Source organism: Heteronotia binoei, chromosome 10, assembly GCF_032191835.1.
Source record: "Heteronotia binoei isolate CCM8104 ecotype False Entrance Well chromosome 10, APGP_CSIRO_Hbin_v1, whole genome shotgun sequence".
NCBI classification, from domain to species: domain Eukaryota; kingdom Metazoa; phylum Chordata; class Lepidosauria; order Squamata; family Gekkonidae; genus Heteronotia; species Heteronotia binoei.
The window spans coordinates 22,033,683-22,052,492 of NC_083232.1; the positions used below are offsets into that span (position 1 = coordinate 22,033,683).

At 43.0% G+C, this 18,810-nt stretch overlaps 1 protein-coding gene across 6 annotated transcripts in view; it reads left to right on the forward strand.

Annotated features, from left to right (window-relative positions):
- Positions 1-18,810, forward strand: part of ZMYND11 (zinc finger MYND-type containing 11) — a 146,280-nt gene that overhangs the window by 61,997 nt on the left and 65,473 nt on the right. For all 6 annotated transcript variants that reach the window (XM_060248082.1, XM_060248076.1, XM_060248079.1 and 3 more), the window contains exon 2: positions 13,136-13,271. In XM_060248082.1, the coding sequence (XP_060104065.1) occupies positions 13,156-13,271 (116 nt within the window). In that variant the 5' untranslated portion in view covers positions 13,136-13,155. The remainder of the gene's footprint in view (positions 1-13,135; positions 13,272-18,810) is intronic.

Consider the following 18,810-nt stretch of genomic DNA (forward strand, 5'->3'; position numbering starts at 1 on the left):
CCCCTCTTATGTAGCCAGTCCTCCAAGAGCTTACAGGGCTCTTCTTATGGGGCTTACTGTAAGCTCTTGGAGGATCGGCTACATCAAGAGGGGTGTAGCCTAATATGCAAAGAAGTTCTTGCTACAAAAGAAGCCCTGCCTCCATTAGAAATGTTCAGTAGATTTTGCTTTTAAAACATACTACTTCTTACTTCTCCTAGCTGCCTTGAGTCTTTTGACAAAGTTGGGATAGAAGTATTTAAAATACATAAGGCTCTGCTCAGTCTCCTTCTGTTTGCCATGCACATTCAGATTTTCTATACTGACTTCTTTATCAGTTTCCATGCCAAATTGTTATGTATTTAATAGATAAACATATTTAATGTATTTATTTCAATTTGTGGTATATTGTCCCTAGCATTTTAAAAGGTAGCATTCCGCTATAAAACAACAGTTAACATTATATGTAGGTGTCAGACCTTCAAGAGCTTTAACCTGCCATCAAAAGACAGCTCTGATAAAACCACACACAGTGCTGGAGCCCTTCCTGATTTCCAGTAAAGCGACTCTATATAATTCATATTACAACAGATGCATTTTGAAATGAGATCAAAGTTTATGCCATCAAATGTGAAAGTCTTGTATTGTTCCAATTGTGCAGCGTGGGCTCAGATCTGTAAACCAGTTACACTGCATTACGGAGATGTTAATGGGCTGAGTCCTATTGCCTTATTACATATGCCAGTTTCACTTGCCTCTAATTAAGCTGAGAAGGTGCTTCCCCACTCAGATTCATCTACTGAGATGAAGGATCTTCTTGGAGATTGAGAATGAAGAATCCTTCAAGTTCTTTTTTTCGGTCACACCTTAGAAACAAATTATTTGCATGATTAAACACTCAGTTTTTTCTTCTGCAAACAGTATCTCTTAAACTGAAAGGATTTTGTAAAGATTCTGTTTTAATACAAACACCCCTTTATTCAAGAATTCAGAATTTGTGCTTTCTACATAGCATTGCCTCAGCGGAACAGAGATCTGTCATCCTCACTTGACCTGTGTTCTCTTTGGAACCTTCTACACTTTTCACATCCTTCAGAGCCCATTCCTTATCCTAAGCCACTCCTCCCTCCCAATCTGTCCTATCATTTGGGTTTAAAGCAGGGGTGGCCAAACTTGATTAATGTAAGAGCCACATAGAACAGATGTCAGGGAGCCAAGACATGAACATTAGATGTTCGAGAGCCACAAGATGGAAGGGAGGGAGGAAGGAAGGAAGGAAGGCAAATAGATGAGGGAGAGGTGGAAAGAAAGCAACTTTAACTTCAGATACATTCTCCAAGCCACCAGCTGGCTTGGCTTGGAGAAGTGATTTAAAGAGACAAATGCTATCTCTAAGCCAGCTGGTGTGGTGTTGGGGGCTTCAAGAGCCACACAGTGTATGTGAAAGAGCCACATGTAGCTCCCGAACCATAGTTTGGCCACCCCTGGTTTAAAGCTAGGTGGCTGCATAGAATGTGGAGCTGCTTTAGCACTGCATCATAGAAACACAGTACAGTACTAAGATGGTTGCTTTTGTGAATACTTCACTCCCTTTTTGAACCCAGAAAAAAGGGAAAGCTGGCACCTGAGTTGAAAGGTAGCACTGAAAAGTTATGTTTTTTATTTTCCCCCAACACCACACCAGCTGGCTTAGAGATAGCATTTGTCTCTTTATTTTCCAGGCAATATCAATTGTTCTTGTTTACATGTCTAACAAGAAAAGAGAATTACCGGTTCTTTCGGTATTCCTTTCAGCTGTAGATTTTCATTATGTATAAGGATTCCCAGCATGGATTGAATTGGCATCATCCTCTTTCACCTAATCTGGATGTGGCCTCTCTCTCACATGCCAGTTTTGTATACCTATTGACAGGGGTTTTTTTATTTGGTGGGGAAAGCCCAGCAGGAACTCATTTGCATATTAGGCCACACCCCCTGACGCCAAGCCAGCCAGAACTGTGTTCCTGTGTGTTCCTGCTCAAAAAAAGCCCTGCCAGTTGTCTTACTAGATTCTGATTCTTGGCCACATATAATACTTCGAGCCAGAATGGTGCAATGGATTAACTGTACTGAGATGTGTGATATAAATGGTGTAGCGTATGCTTTCACCTTGGGACAGAAATATAAATTAATAAATCTGAGCAAAATGGGATCCCAGCAGAGGTATAAAACTGCTGTAGTTGGCTTCTACCCAAAGCCTGTAATTAAAATTTCTAAATTAACTATTGAGTAGCCACAGCTTTGCAGGAAATTTCAATAAGTGTCTCTCACCTGTATTATTTTTCTCAGTGTCAAAACAAAAGTCCATTGGCAGATCTGAATTTTAAATGGAATATGGAAATTGCTTGACAGATATGCTTTCTGTGTCGCTGCTCACATACATATCAAATAGATTAAAGAATATTATTAGTTTGACCCCTTGTGGCAATGAATGCAGTCCAATAGATATTTCTTGCTGCTATCATGGATTCATCAGATGAGAAGGCTTAAAGAAGCTGATAGGTCATCAAGTGTAGCCTGTTCCTTAAGACAGGATGCCCCATATTTGTTGGTACCCCACTGTGGCAATCCTGCTTAAAAGTCCCACCTCACCTACCAACCTCTGAACCAATCCTTGTCATTTAGGCCTCATGCAAACCTGAGTGATGGTAAGCAGGGGCAGCACTGGGTTTTTTGCCACTCCAGACCGCCCCCATGCCTGTGCCCCCCATGGGGGTCAGAGCAAGGCTGCGCCACCTCTTTCAACAACCTGGTGCTGGGTGGGTGAAAGGGGCAGTGGGGTTGCTGTGCCTAATTCTGAAACTGTCTCCCCTTGCAGGGGAGGCAGCCGGGAACAAGACCGCGCTGCCTCCTTCGTCCACCTGGGTGCCGGGCAGATGAAAGGGGCCACAGGGATGCTGTGCCTCGCTCCAAGGCTACCTCCCCTGCAAGAGGAGGCAGCCTCAGAGTGAGGCCACTCTCCTTTGAGGAGACCATACACTGGTGCACAGTCCCACCACTCTCAGCTTCCCGGTTTGATGAACCAGGAAGTCAGGAGCAGTGGAAGAGGGCACCAGAAGGCACTCTGTAGGCAAGGTGGTGCCTGAGGCGGCTGCCTTCCTCGCTTACTCCCACCTGCAGGCCCTGATTGTCAGCCAATCAGAGCCCGTGGAGCTCCACTGAAGGGAAGGGGGTGAGCCAGCCTCAGTTTAAGAAGAAAAGCTTCTTTTTTCTTTTTGGATAGGGATTTTATGGCTCTGGAAAGGAGCGTCAGCTTAGTTGGGCTCTTATGTGACGTTTATGGAAGGTTTGTGGGCCAGCTGAGGGAAGAAAGCTTATTTTAGTGCGACAATCATCCTTTAAGGGCCTGTCATTCTTAACTGATGTGTGTAGGTTGTGTTGTAAGGTAGTCTGTGAGAGAAAAGAATGGTCTTGAACCTGCTGAGGTTCCATGTCCAGAGAAAGGGGAATGAATTCTTCCCTTAGGGGTTATTTGCTTTATTAAATGCTTTATTATCTGTTAAATAACCCTTTAAAAATGTCCATCTCTGTCCTGTCTGTCAAGTCAAATATCTAAGAAAACGTGATCTGTTTACCTCCACAAAGCCATGGTCTAGTAGGTTTCCAAATAAGAGACCCCTTAGGGAACACATAGCTTATATGCTATCAGTCTTTAATTTAAAGCTAGTGTCCCCACCCCACCCCCCTTTTATTTGAGTGTGATAAAGAATCTACAGGAGAGGCCATAGTGAGGGATTGGGTAGTCTTCTGTCTAAAAGGCAGTTGCCTCAGAGCTTCATCCCCCCTATCTTTCTCCCCACATAGCAGCAACGCCCACATGTGGCAGATTATATGGTATTGCAATCAAATAGCAGGAGTGAATTCCCTGACCCCGATAGCCCAGGCAAGCCCAATCCCATTAGCGTGGGCCTTGGCTAGTATTTGGAAGGGCAACTGCCAAGGAATACCAGGGCCGTGACGCAGAGGCAGAAAATGGCAGACAACCTCTGAAACGCCTCTTGCCTTAATAACAAGTCCTAGCTTGCCACCTAGTGGTGGATAACGCTAAAAGGAGCTAGAAGTTCTGGCTGCCAGACAATCTTAGGATCTTTAGGGTTTGTAGAATCTTTCGGTATCAAGTGCCGTGTTGTACTGGAGAAAGTTTTCCTTCCAGACGTTTCATTCTCAGCTGCGGAGAACATCCTCAGTGGCGCTGGAGAAAGTTTTCCTTCCAGACGTTTCATTCTCAGCTGCGGAGAACATCCTCAGTGGCGTTGCAGCCGGAGCAGGCGCTCAGACCTTCTTGGCTGCTGTGCACTCAATGCACAGCAGCCAAGAAGGTCTGAGCGCCTGCTCCGGCTGCAACGCCACTGAGGATGTTCTCCGCAGCTGAGAACAAAACGTCTGGAAGGAAAACTTTCTCCAGTAGAACACGGCACTTGATCCCGAAAGATTCTACAAACCCTAATGATGTTACCAGCCGTGAAAACCTGAAATCTTTGATAATCTTAGGATCTCCTAGTTATTCTACACACAATGCCATACGATAATTAATCCATTAAGCTGGAGTGGATGCTATTTAAGCCACTGTTGACGGGTCCGCAATGTGTGTGGAAAGTGCCTTCAAGTCACAGCTGACTTATTGCAACCCCATGGGGTTTTCAAGGCAAGTGGTTACGCAGAGGTGGTTTGCCCTACCTTCTTCTGGTTAGTCTGCAATACTGCTTTCTATTTTTTTAAAACCCCTTTTTGTGTTCCAGCTATAGGCGGGAGTCATTTCATACTAGTCTTAAGTAGAGTTACACCCTTCCAAGTCCTTTGATTTCTGTAGGTTTAGGATGAAGTAACTCTCCTTAGGAGTGCACCATTGGCATACTTCTATACCTGGTTTGGTGTGGTAACCAGTGCTTGTAACCATTGCACCAACAACCTGTTGTCCACATTGCTTGATTGTTGCTAGCCCAGATAGCCCAGACTTCCATTATGCCTCAGCAGGCTTGGCTCTGACTGATAATAGACATGGATTATACAGTTTTGAGACACAAGAAAGTAGGTTGATATGGTGATCACTGAAACTCCACTTAACTTTTAAATTTCTGCTTAGGTCCCCTTTTGATATGAAGTTTTATTCCTCTTTCTCTTTTTCTTTAATTTCCATGGAAGCATGTGTTAATGCGGGAAAGGAAACCCCACATAACTGTTGTGGGGCAGATCTGTAAGAGTCTAGTATTTTGTTTATGGATTCTTTCTGGAGAATCTAAAGTCATTTTTGTTGCTGGCACAATGCTTTATATGGGCATGGTTCTGTGGTAGATCATATGCTTTGCGTGCAGAAAGCCTTGGTTTCAATCTTGATGTGTCTAGTTCAGGGTTGGCCAACGGTAGCTCTCCAGATGTTTTTTGCCTACAACTCCCATCAGCCCCAGCCATGGCTCCTGGGGCTGATGGGAGTTGTAGGCAAAAAACATCTGGAGAGCTACCGTTGGCCAACCCTGAACTAGACACATCAAGATTGAAACCAAGACTGGCTGGGGCTGATGGGAGTTGTAGGCAAAAACATCTGGAGAGCTACCGTTGGTCACCCCTGGTCTAGTTGATAGATCTACAAAGCAGGTGTCAAGAAAGATCTTGCTGTCTTGAGATTCCCATGGTGCCAACACCACCCAGAGTAGAACGCACTGAACTAGGTGGATCACCAGGTGAACAGAAGAAGAATTGCACCTTCAAAGGGGCACTCAACAAGAAAAGTTTATTATATCCCAACAAATTTCAGTCCAGTAAGATGCTCTTCTGGGGGCAAACAGTTTGCTGAGGTGATCACACAGAAGGTATTTACTAGTACTACTTTCCCTTTTTTGTTGTTGACTTGGTGTAAGGAGAGCTAGATTCCAGTCCAGTAGTCCTTTAGAGACCAAAAGGACTTTTGGAGTATAACTTTTTGCAGGCCTTGAATTCAGCAGGAGCTCACAGGAGCACAGCTCCTGAACTTTTCTGAGGGTTCCCCCTCCTCCTCCCCATCTACCTTGTCCATTGAACAGTAGGTGCAGCTGCAGAACAATCCCTGGATTAGGGGGAGCAGGCAGCCAGCCAGCCAGCCAGCCAGCCACCAGGAGCTTTGCCACACCCCCAGCAGCCCTCATTAACCCCTAGAGAACCCACGCCTCCCTTTCTTCATTTCTTATGTGATTTTGCACAGTGGATGGCTTGCTGGCCTTTTGATTGGGGGGGAGGGAAGGCCAAGGAGAGCCCCAGGTGAGTGAGGCCTGCTTGGGCTGGCTGGATCTCTAGCCAGCCCAAGCAGCCCTCACTCACCCAGGGCTCTCCTTTCTTGCGTTGGGTTGCTTTTGGCTAGTGGAGGGGGGCAACATATGCTAATGAGTTATACTAATGAGCTCCACCACCTATTTTTCTACAAAATGACCCTGACTTTTTGAGAATCAAAGCTCCATTCATCAGATAATCTGATAATTTTGCTGGTCTCTAAGTAGGGTGGCCAGGTCTTACCTTGCAGCTGGCAGGGGGTATCTCAGGACCTTTCTGGGATCTTCTGCTGCACACATGAAGCATGCAAGGCTCAGTGACATCACCAAGAAGTGATGTCGGCAACGTGATGACAGAAGTGACATTGGCAACGGGGGGCGATGCTCTAGTTTTTGGGGAAGCCATCATTGGCCGCCAATTTTACCATAGAGTTTTGCCCAAAAACTAGAGTGTTGCTGCACAGTGTTGGCAACGTGATGACGTCACTTCCAAATGACACTATCTCATTGCCTTTAAGGCCAGTTGGAGGTGGGACTTCCCCCTCCAGCCAGCTGGCCAGCGGTGGAGAAGTGCCCCACAAAAGCAGGGGTTTGGCACCCCTATCGCTGAGGTTCTGCTGGACTCAGATCTTGATTTTCTACTGCAAGACCAGCACTGCTACCATCTGAAACTCTCTTCTTGACATAAGGAGGTGTCGTATGCTTGCTTCCTTCTAAGTAAGTACACACTGAGTTGAGCTATAGAGCTTTGCCTTTATAAAAAGCAAACTGTTAGTTTCCTCAAGCGTCTTATTCCAAAATCAAAGGACTTCCCTGCAGTAAAGAGAGGGAGTTTCACAGCCAGGGTTTGCTTCGGGTTTTTTTCTTTTTCTTTTATGGAGCACCCCTCTCTAACTCTAACTCTTTCTGTTACTCTTGTCTGAGGCTTTGCCAGTGCTCCAAATCCAGACTGAAGACTGAATAATAGGAAAACTTGGCCTGCTTTATATGGAGCTGTCACTATACTGCCAACATCTGGCTTTCAGAAATCAGGACGTTGGCATGATCAAATGAGATTAATTTCAAGCACTTAAATTTGTATTTGTTTTTTTGTGAATTTATTTATCCATGTCCTGTGACACATTTGACAACCAGAGATTTCTTCAAACATAATAAAACATGCATTTTTGCTACATAAGGGATTTTTCTAAGAAAGGTTTATGTTGGGAGCATGACAGGGACACACTGACAAATGATAGGTTGGTTTATTAAATGTTAGCAGAGATATGGGAGTTGTGTCCAACACTCCCTCTAAGCTGTGGAGTCTTGTGAGCAAAAATTATACTTTGCGAGCTATCAGCATTAAAGTTGTGAACTACTGCATAAATTAGTTTGCTCCGGGGTCATTTTTCCTGAGCTAAGACAAAAATGTGTGAGCCAGTGGCTAAAAAACTGTGAACTAGTTCACTAACTCGACTTAGAGGGAACACTGGTTGTGTCTGAATAGTCACCCAACAGCTTAGCCCTAAGCTTACCAATGCAAACTATTGGTAAAATCTGATGCAAGAGCTATGGTGCAAATCTTTGTATGTGTTATACATATGATCAGATGAGGAAATTGGTAGGGTAGCATTGGGTGTTTTTTTTAATGTGTTTATTGGGAAAGTTTTAAAATCCAGTCTAATAAAGGAAACAAAGAAATGGCAATAACCCTAGTGCCATCATAAATAGATTTACATCCTTTCAAGTTCAGTGGATTTAAAAGCAGTAACCCTGCTTAGGATTGCACTGTGAAGTGATTAAAAAGGAGGATGCAGTTGTATGAATGCACATGAAGCTACCTTATCCTGAATCAGACCATGGGCTCATCATGGCCAATACTGTCTACTCATGTTAACAGTGGCTGTCTGGGTTCTGAGGCAGAGGTGTTTCACATCACCTACTGCCTTGTCTTTTAACTGGAGATGCCAGGGATCAAACCTGGGACTTTCTGTATACACAGCACTGAGCCATGCCCCTCTACATAATACTGTAAGTTATCTAATAAAATAACAGCCATACACTCACTATGAGTTTGCTTCAATTAATAAATCATACAGTCTGTATCATCTTACCTAAGGGGTCCCCAATCTTTTTAGCCTGTGGGCACCTTTGGAATTCTGACAGAGTGAGGTGTATGCAGCTACAAAATGACTGCCATAGGAGGCAGAGGCAAACACACAATGACCACCACAGCTTGTCTTCAGTCACACAGTAAATACTCTTGTGCTGCAGTGGCAGCTGCTGGCAAAGCAATACTTTTAAAAATCTGCACAGGCGATCAGCTCTTCAGTGCCCAATCAGAAGTTTTGCTGGGCATAAGCCCCACCCACTTTCTAAAAACACTGGTGGGGACCAGGAAAGATGCTGGTGAATTTCATGGCGCCCATGGGCAACACGTTCAGGACCCCCGACTTACACTGTGAAGAAAATTGTCAAACAGAAGACGCTTACTTTACAGAATACGTAAATGGGTACCATTTTGCGCTAATGGAACTGGTTGAATTGTAAAGCTTTCCATCAGCGCAAGGTGACAGACACATTGATACTAAAGTGAACACTCCCTTTGTTTGACAAGGTTTTTCCAAACTGGAGAGAAGTGTTAAGTCCGTGGGCAAACAAATCCATGTCTGTTGGACTATGACTACCTCATAGAATGCATCAATACGAATGTGAAACATGAATATCATGCACCCAGGCCCCTAACCCTGGAGGGCCACAGTATGCCAACTAAGAGTTCGAGGCTCCCTCAATTAGAAATGAGAGAGGGAGAGAGAACCACTTTTAAGCCACCCTGATCATCTTGGAAGAAAGGTGGGATACAGATGTGCTTACTGACTCCAGTTACCAATCTGGAGTGCTACAGGAGTAATGTGCAGATAGCACCATAGCACTAGGATGTGAGCTGGGCTTATGTTATAGATGCTGTTTTAAATTTTCAAGATCTTTCCTGCCAACCACAAGTATTCTGTTTTGGAGGGGTTTGTATTGAAGTCATTGATGTCTGGAATAAATTGTGTATGTATTAGTGTCAGCCATATATCAGCCATTTCTCACTCTGAAAAGCAGTACCTTTAAAACTAAGTTATGTAGTGATCAAAATGCATCATTAATCTTTTTTTTTTTTAAGGGGGGATTCTTCGCCTGTAACATCATTGTGAGCAATTTCTGGCTTATCTGTATCTTTTGCCTGCAGCTTCTGGAAGATTTTGTAAACAGAGCCAGCTGCTTGTTATGTTACTTCTCATGGTTAGTTGGTTGGCTAAATGGCAGCACAGAGCTCCAGGGTGGCTAGAGAGAGATGGGTTTTTGTTTTTTTAAAGAGGGTGACTTCAAGCATATTGTCCATTTGTCCATTTTCTACAATTTTTTACATTTGCAGGAGATTTGCATTTAAAGCTGAAATTGTACTCTCAGTGCCTTGCAATAATTTATATAGCTCTTTTCAATGTGGAAAGTTTTTTTTTTTCCTTTTCACAGTGAAGCCACCCCAGTCTGGGGATTTCAGTATTGTGTAAACACTTCCCACATATGAAAGGTTTCCCCCATTCCTTTTGCTGTAGGGAACAGTGCTGCATGTGCATTCCTATTGCTTGCACAGAACTATTTGCAGCCTTAATATCTGCCACTTGGGTAGCAGAAAAGGTAAATATAGCTTCTAAGCAGAGGATTTGCGTATGAAAGAAGGCAAGAATTGAAAACATTTAAAGAATCTGGAACCCACTTTTAGACTGCTTGGCAGCTGATATGCCTGTTCAGCCACCGGGATTCTCTCTGGCTCTTCATAATTCCCATTTTCGTATGTGTGCATTCTCTTTTTTCCTTTTGCATCTTTGTATTCTTTCTTTCCTTTATATGCATCAGTGATGCTAAGTAAAAAGAGAGCTGATGTAAGGTAGTGGTTAGATTGTTGGCCTAGGATCTAGGAGACCGCAATTTGAATCCCTGCTATGCCATACAAACTTCCTGGGTGATTGTGGACTAATTTTATATACTGTCAGCCTAACCTACCTCACAGGGTTGTTGTAAGGATAAAATGAAGGAAAGGAGACCATTGTAAATAACTTTAGGTCCCTATGGGAAGGTATAAAATCAACTAATTAGATAATGCTATTTTATGAAGAAAAGCAAGTTGAAAATCATTGTTCTGCATATATAGATACCATTGCTGCACCTTTGCCTTTTAATTTTCTATTTGAATAAGGAAAGGAGAATTGTTATCAAAAGTATGATTCTGGCTTATTTCAATGTGCTTTTGATCTTTTAAATCTGATGTGGAAAAAATTAAAAAAAACGGCAACCCACTCTTGCACACACAAGGACTTCATGTGTGTCAACACTTCCATGAAGCATAAGATCTGACTGGTTGCCTTTTTCATTTTCATAGCAATCCTATGTGATAGTTCACTGTTGTTTGTCACAGAAAGATGTGACCAAAAAACCTTTCCGTGAATTCATGGCTACGTTGGGATTTGAAAGTAGGCACTCTTCATTTACGTGCATTGTAGTATAGGCTAGAACACACTTTCATTTTTTAAAAAAACTGTTGGGCACTGTGTAAAATGGAGCGTATTGTAGATGGTTTACAACAAAGGGAAGATTCAGTTCAAGTAGCACAGAAACAATCCCTTTACAAACGTAGCAGTGCCCTAATAGCCTTGGAAATGGTGAGTGTTCCCGACAGTCCTTCTCCACTCTGCTGTTTTCTCAACTCTCTGGATGGATGGCTGCCATAAGTGCTGGGCTGCCAGAACTCAGGACATGAATCCACATGCTCTCTGTTCTGCATTGAAAGAGCTGCTGGCCAGAGGGGAGAGGGGGGCAGCCAAGTGTGGCTCTATGGATTCTTCCATCACTAAATAGCTGGGGCAGGCAGCTATTGCTGGTGCTTTGGCATGATTAGCTAGGTGACTGGATGCTCATTTAAAGGAATTTGCTGATTGTTGCTCCCAGAGCAAGTGCTGCCCAAGTGATTTTAAGAAGCAGTGCATACCAGAGGGTTAATGCAGGGCTCTTGTGGTGGCTTTTCTTGCTCCCTTCCCCTCCCCCCGCCCCAACCCAGGATTGGCCATGCAACAGTATGGCAGCTCAACTCTAAAACTTCTTCTGCCCTTCCAGCTGTTAAAATGGTGGTGAATGGAAGTTTTTTCCACATCTTGGAATTCCTAAGGGGCAAAGGAGACCTAAGCCAAAGCTCTGGGGTTCAGTTCAGGTGGCAGGCTAATTGCAACCTCTGCTAACGTGTGTTCTCTTCAACCACACTCTCAGGGACTTCCATCAAAGAAAATGAGAAGCAGTAACAGAAAAATATAGAAGCCAATAAACTGTAAATTTATACATAAAAGTATGGATACATAAAGGGTACAGCCATTGAACCATTGAGTTCCCCTTTTTACTTTAAAAGTCCACGATTTGTGCTTTTTGCTGAGGTAGCCTTTTTAATTGAGATGAAACTATAGCTCAGGATCTTGTAGGACTTTGTAGACCCAACCCTGAACCAAAGCATACAAGGCCTGCTAGATATCCAGAGAGCTGCCACAGAGATTTCCTCAGTTTCTCTTCAGAAGCTGGAATCTCTGGAGCAAATGTAGCTCCATTCTGTTCTCCCTCATTCCATCTTGAAATCTTAAAAGCTAGTTTTGACAGGTCACACTAGGATGCAGTGTAAATGGTGAACAGTCTGCCTAGTCATTGTAAAGTATGTCACAGGCACTTCAGTGGGGGTTTTAAGGGACACTTTGGGAACTGTTTTGGCCTTTCAGGTTCTGTCAGTGGCAGTGCCTTTTTCCCCTGTAGGCCTAACTCCCACCCCCTGCTCTCATCATTACATTTTTATCCAGCCCTTCCTCCACAGAACTCAGAATAGTAACAAACATGGCTCTATCCCTTCTCCCATTGATACTTCTTGTGAGGTAGATTAGCCTGAGAGAGAATGGCTGGTTTTTGGATTACCTAGTGAGCTTCAGAAATTATTTGGGATTTACACCCAGGTTTCTCCAGTCCAGCTCCAATTATACACATTAGCTGTCAACATTCGGAATCAGCTCTTAATATTGGCACTGTATCATTCTTCAGTTTTTCAGTCATGAGTAAGTTTTTTTCCCCCTCCTGGGGATATCCAATCACTTCACTTCTACACGTAAGGTGTGACAAACTTTGTGAAACCCTGATAGATACTTGTGTATTGTGACCATGATGGAATTCCACATTTTATCATGGTGGTTATTTGGTTACTTTGCTGTTGACTCATACATACGGAGGACAAAAATTATTATATGAAGAGATTAGAGCAGAGATGGCCAACTGGGAGCATATGGACTGGATTCAGCCCTCCATGTTATTGTATTCAGCCTTTCGGTGTAACAGATTTGAGTCAGGATCTGGCTATGACTTCATTTGTTATGGAATGAAAATGCTTTTCAGGATGTGAAAGACAGAGATATTCCACTTAACCAACCCCAAAAACCTTTTTAATGGGAATACAGAACTATAAATATTTGCATGTATGATCTCCATAACCATGTAGCTTTTCATGCTAGATGGTTCCAGCTTCATTATGGAGACTGACCATTTGTCAGGGGGTCATTTTGTGCCATAATATACACATCTGGCTCCCAGACCACAGTCTGGAGAATAAAATGGCACCTGAAAATGCAAAAGTTGGCCATCTCTGTACCAGAGTCTAAACACCCAGCTATCATTTTGATAGAGTTGAAAAAAGAAACCATTCAAACCAGATTATTGTAGTTCATGTAATTTCTCTAGTCTTGTTTGAGGCAGGTGTAAAATAATCATCCAGTAATGTATTTTCATAATTCATTATCGCTATTTCTCTCTCTTTTTAAAAAAATCTACTCCAGCTAAACAAGCAGAAGGGGTCATGGCACGCTTAACGAAACGACGGCAAGCAGATACAAAAGCTATCCAGCATCTTTGGGCGGCAATAGAAATCATTCGGAATCAGAAGCAAATTGCTAACATTGACCGTATAACAAAGTAAGTGTCACTTAAATACTAATAGCAACATGAGGTAGACAAAAAAATGGCAATGAGATTTGTACAGCACAGAAGTATTTTCCCTTGCATAAAATACTTATTCTGTGCATTGTTGTCTCATGTTTAAATCCTTTATCAAGTGCAGAACTGGAAACAAAACTGCTGGATTGGATGTCACCTACAGTCTTTGCTGTCTGGTGGCAGTTTGCCATTGGTGATATCTGGCGGGTTAGAGAAAGATGCAAAGGGTTGTCAAGTGCAAAAGAACATTCCCACTATGAAGACTGCCCTCCAAATCCTAATGCCTCAAAAAATCTTGTAAATAGTGCATGGAAATTGTCAAGTTGTGAGGGGCTGTTTTATTTTCAGTCTTAACTCCTCCCACGCTCTATAAACTCATTGTGTCATGTAATGGGGAAGATGCATCAGAATCATCACTTTATGTGCAAGGTGCATAATAATCAGCACTTTATCTAATAACACTTTATACTTCCTTGCATCTCTGTTGATATTATGTGATGTGATTGTGGCACTGCATGTTGTGGGTGGTGCTTTAGACATCCTATCATCCTGTCTTCCAGATGAAAAACTCTCTTTACTATTTATTTTCATTGTGGGAGGTGATGGCTGCCTGCTGAGCAAATAGTTTGTTCTAGCTGCAAATGCATTTGCCGCAAACGTTTGGGCTTTGCTCTCTGCTTAAAAAAGGGAAGGGAGTGTAAGACAGAAAATCCCCCTGTTCAGCCTCTTCCTATTTAAAAAAACCCCTTTCAGCATCCTTCTCAGACAGGAGTACCCGGGTATGCCTAAGAACTGGTGAGAGGCTCCAGTAGACAGCTACAACTTCCTTTGTATCTGTACATCACATCTGGGGATATCCTGGAAGTGATATAGGAATCATTGGAAACCCTATGGTTTTATTATAGAGCAGGGGTGGCCAAACTTGCTTAACGTAAGAACCACATAGAATAAACATCAGATGTTTGAGAGCCACAAGACATGAACATCAGATGTTTGAGAGCTGCGAGGGAGGGAAGGATACTAAAACGTAAAGGTAGTCCCCTGTGCAAGCACTCAGTAATTACCGACTCAAGGGGTGATGCCATATCCTAACATTTTCTTGGCAGACTTTTTGTTACAGGGTGGTTTGCCATTGCCTTCCCCAGTCATCTAAACTTTACCCCCCGGCCAGCTGAGACCTCATTTTATCGTCCTCAGAAGGATAGAAGGCTGAATCAACCTTGACCTGGCTTCCGCTGGGATTGAACTCAAGTCATGAGCAGAGTTTGGACTGCAGTACTGCAGCTTGCCACTCTGCGGCAGGGGGCTCTTATTGTCAGATACTAAAGGCATATTCAAAGTCTTTTAACTGATTCTGAGGCAGTGAGACTCTGTGGAGTCTCCTATTTATTACTACCACTGTGTATGTTCAAATGGGGTGCATTCTGTATACATTTTTTTTCCTAGGTGTAAGTATCATGTCACAAAGCTGGGAATGTAGATGCACATGTCTGAATTAAGGCATATAGATGTATCTATAGTCCTACTGGCTCATACCATGTGGGATTCACATCTGTTCCCTCCTTTGCCAAACTGGGCTTACTGAAACCACCAGCTTTGATAAAGGTATGGAGAGGCTTCAGCTTCACAATCTTTCCATGTCTTCCTGTGAAGTAACCTCACTGATGTCACTGGAAGTGTTTAGGAGAAACTGAAGACGTGTTCCACTGAGGAAGAGTGAAAAAGGAAAGTTTGGAAATGTGCTTATTCATCTCACGTCCTTCAAAGGAATAGCAAATAATTGAACTTTCGGCATTTAATTTTCATAAGGCATAAGTGTGTAATAAATATTCATCTGTCTCCCTCTATTGGTTTCTTCCGCCAGCAAAAGAAGATGTTTTTGTTTTATTTGGCATTCCCCCACCCGCACAATAACAGTTAGTGGCCCACCTTCATTCTGGTGTTGTTTGTTTTATGTGTTTTTATTTAATTGTTTTATAATTTTAACTCTTCAGGTGTTCTGATGTTTTTATGTTTGCTACCTTGGGGACTCTGACTGAGTGGAAAGGTGGCTTAAAATATTTCAAATGAATAGATAAAATTTTAAAAATAGCTAAAAACAAAAAAAACCCTTTATCAATAAATAATATCCATTTTCCTATCACTTTTCAACATCCTGTACCCGAGAATAATGATTTATCTTTCCCCCCACCCCAAGGATTAGATCATTTGCTTGGACATATGTAGTGTGTATAGCATAATGCTATGGTAGGTTTAGGTCTAAATATGACGCGTTTTTTATTACTGACTTTTAAAAAATATGTTTTTGCCCGTTCAAAGGATACTCCTCTACCTTTCTGTTGGGCACTAGAAATGTTTAGAAAAGTGAATACTGCCTCATCCAATAAGTGTGCTGTTATCCTACCGCTGTGCTTTTTGGAACCAACTGAAGTAAAAAATTACATTTGGCTGACACCACTGTAGTTTTCCTGTGCTGCTGTGGCACCTAAGTTATAGAACATCCTTCTGAGGGAGGACCATCTTTTTGGTTTCCTGTTAGCAAACAACCAAGAGTAGCCGAGGCAACACTTTTTGAGAGAGCTTTTGGGGTGTCTTCTTGACTGCTTGATTTGATGGCTTAGTTTAAGGGGCTCCTGCCAATTCATTATTAGTTCTACCCTGACTGGGCTTTGTTGCTGTCTTTCTGATGTTGTTTTAATGTGGTTTTAGTTTGGATCTCAGTGGTTCCCTTGCTAATGGCCTTGCTGATTATAATGAAAACACGAGATATAAATAAGCAAAATACACCAGCGTTTCATTTGTTCAGGCAACATATATAGTTCTTTCTCACACTTTATCCTTACAGCATTCCTGTGAAGTATGACTGGCCCAAGGTTATCCACTTCTGGAATCTGAACCCCAGACTCCAGACTCCTGATACTCCGACCCCTACACCACTCTATGAGGTAATCATCATGATTCCTCATGACAACTCTCTGTTGCAGGCTGGTACCACTTGAATGGCTTAGATAATTTTCACGAGGTATCACAAGAGCAAAAATTGTTTGTGGATCTGCACCTATGAACTAATCATAGGTGCAGATCCACAAACAATTTTTGCTCTTCGCATTTTTGCTTCTGCCTTTATTGCTCCCCCCCACTCTCTATAAATTAAACACCACTATTAGACTGTTAAATATTAAATGTGGGCTCATAAGTGCAGGGAGAAGTGAACAGGGATTTTCTTCCTTTTAACTCTCCTATGTACGCCTTCCTACCTCAGTTACCACCTTCCAGGTCGTGGTTGAAGATCCCCTGCTATTACAACTGATCTCCAGGTGAGAGAGATCCATTCACCTGGAGAAAATGGCTGCTTTGCAGGGTGGACTCTATGGTGGACTCCACTGAAGCCCTTCTCTTCCCCAAACCCCATCCTCTTCAGGCTCCACCCCTGCCAAAATCTGCAGGTATTTCCCAACCTGGAGCTGGCAACTCTAGGACTTACATTGCTTTTAGCTGACTCCTTGGATGAATGTGGCAAGAAGCTACATCCTCTTGAGTTCAAGGAACTCAGGGCTCCTAACTGACATTGGAGCTAAGCCATTAAGCCCTGAAACATCATGGGGGAAGTATCCTCAGGATGAGCATTCTCCATGGCCACCCCCTGGCAATCCTTTAAAAAATCCTTTGGGAGGATGAGTCATATTTCTCCCCTTTAGGTCCCAGGAGGAAGCAAACTCACAACAGAGTTTGGAGAGGAAATTCCCAATGTTCTGAGGCATCATGAAGGCTGAGGTGGGGGCTCTTGAAGCAAGAACTTTTCTTATGATGGGGCATGAGTACGTCTAAGGGACAGGATTGTCAGGTGCTGCTTATTCCAAATCCTGAGATTCATTGGTTGGGGCCTGATTATGTCATTGATGGAGGTCCTTTCATGTCCAGGAGTGGGGTTTGGTGAAGTTTCACTGAATAGTAGTACTAATGGTAGCACTTCTAGATGCTGCTGGTTTCTGCACCACATGGTACTTGTGAAGGCATAGATTGACAGTTGTGTGTCTTTACAGTGGTGGGCTGTTTTCCAGCTTAAAAAAAATAATAATAACATGGGAATGTACAGTGCACCTGAGTTGCAAGTGCGAACAATTGCTTCATCACTCATATTTACTTATACACTAGTTATCACAAGCAGACATACATACAAGCATCATACAAGTACTTATCACAAGCAGGCATGTATCTGCAATATCCTGGGAACATACTGTGACTTCTTTGATTTAATCAGTGTACTTACATTCTTCTCCCAAGAGATGTTGCAGGGCGTAAGACTGTGGTAGGTTTCAAAACTGTGTTGGGAAGCTGATGAGTGGGGGAGACAGCTGTACTAAGTTCTTTAATTACCAGAATGGGAGATTCCTAAGATGTACCTGCCTGAAAGTCAGTTCTTTCAACCTAGACATCCCCCAGTAGTGAGGGGAAAGTATTATGCACATACATGTTCAGAGTTTTGCTGTCTCAGCATTCTTAGCTCAGATTTCTCTCAACTCTTTTCTTTTTGTAGTTGTAGCTAGCAAGATGTAAGACTGCTGGATGTTTTGCTCCACTTTGCGATCAGTGAAGTACTTCTTTTTTCTATAGCCGTTGGTTCTGGATTTAATCTTGCCCGAGCAGCATACTTCCTTGAGCCTGAATCCCAGATGTAAGGGATGGGTGGGTAGTTGAGAAAAGAAATATTGCCATGGTTATTCATTAGTATATAAAATACCACTTTCTTCCCCACAGACAAGCCACAGCAAGATAGCTTGTAGTTAACTATTAAAAACAGATTCCACGCTGAGTAAAACTAGACACTTTTTTGTTTTTGACTCCTTCCCATGGTTTCCCATGGGAAATCATGGGAAGTATAAATCTCAGTCTGCCCAATGTTTACATTTGTTATGGTGGACATAAGAGAAGCAAACCAGAAAGAAGCAAGGGACCCCGGGGTGGGGGGGTGGGGTAAGGTTATGGATTAGAGCAGGTAAGAATATATATATATATCTGGTCAGGAAGGGGTGCCTAATTTAGCACTGGTTGCTTTGATTGACACTCTCCATTTACATCTGGATAAAGGCATGCTGGCACTGTTGAACCGTCTGGATTTATCAGTGGCCTTTGATACGGATGAACATATGGCTCTGATTGACTGCCTTGCCTCCCTGGGGGTAAGAGGCACCACCCTTAGTTGGTTTCTCCAGGGACACTCTCAGAGGGTTGCTGTAGGGGAGTAGAGATCTTCTTGATGAGACCTGAACAGTGGGGTCCCACAGGGTTTGGTCCTTTCTCTGATATCATTTAACATATAAATGCATCCTCTTGCCAAAATCATCGGGAAGTTTGGAGTTGGGTGGTATCAATGTACTCATCCTCTTACTGGATATGCAGCTGGCGGCTGGGCTCACAGCAATATTCCAGTGTCTGGATGCGGTAGTCCAATGGTTAAAGGGGAGCTGGTGGAAGCTGAATTCAAGATAGAGGTCATGTGGCTGTGAAACACTGAGAT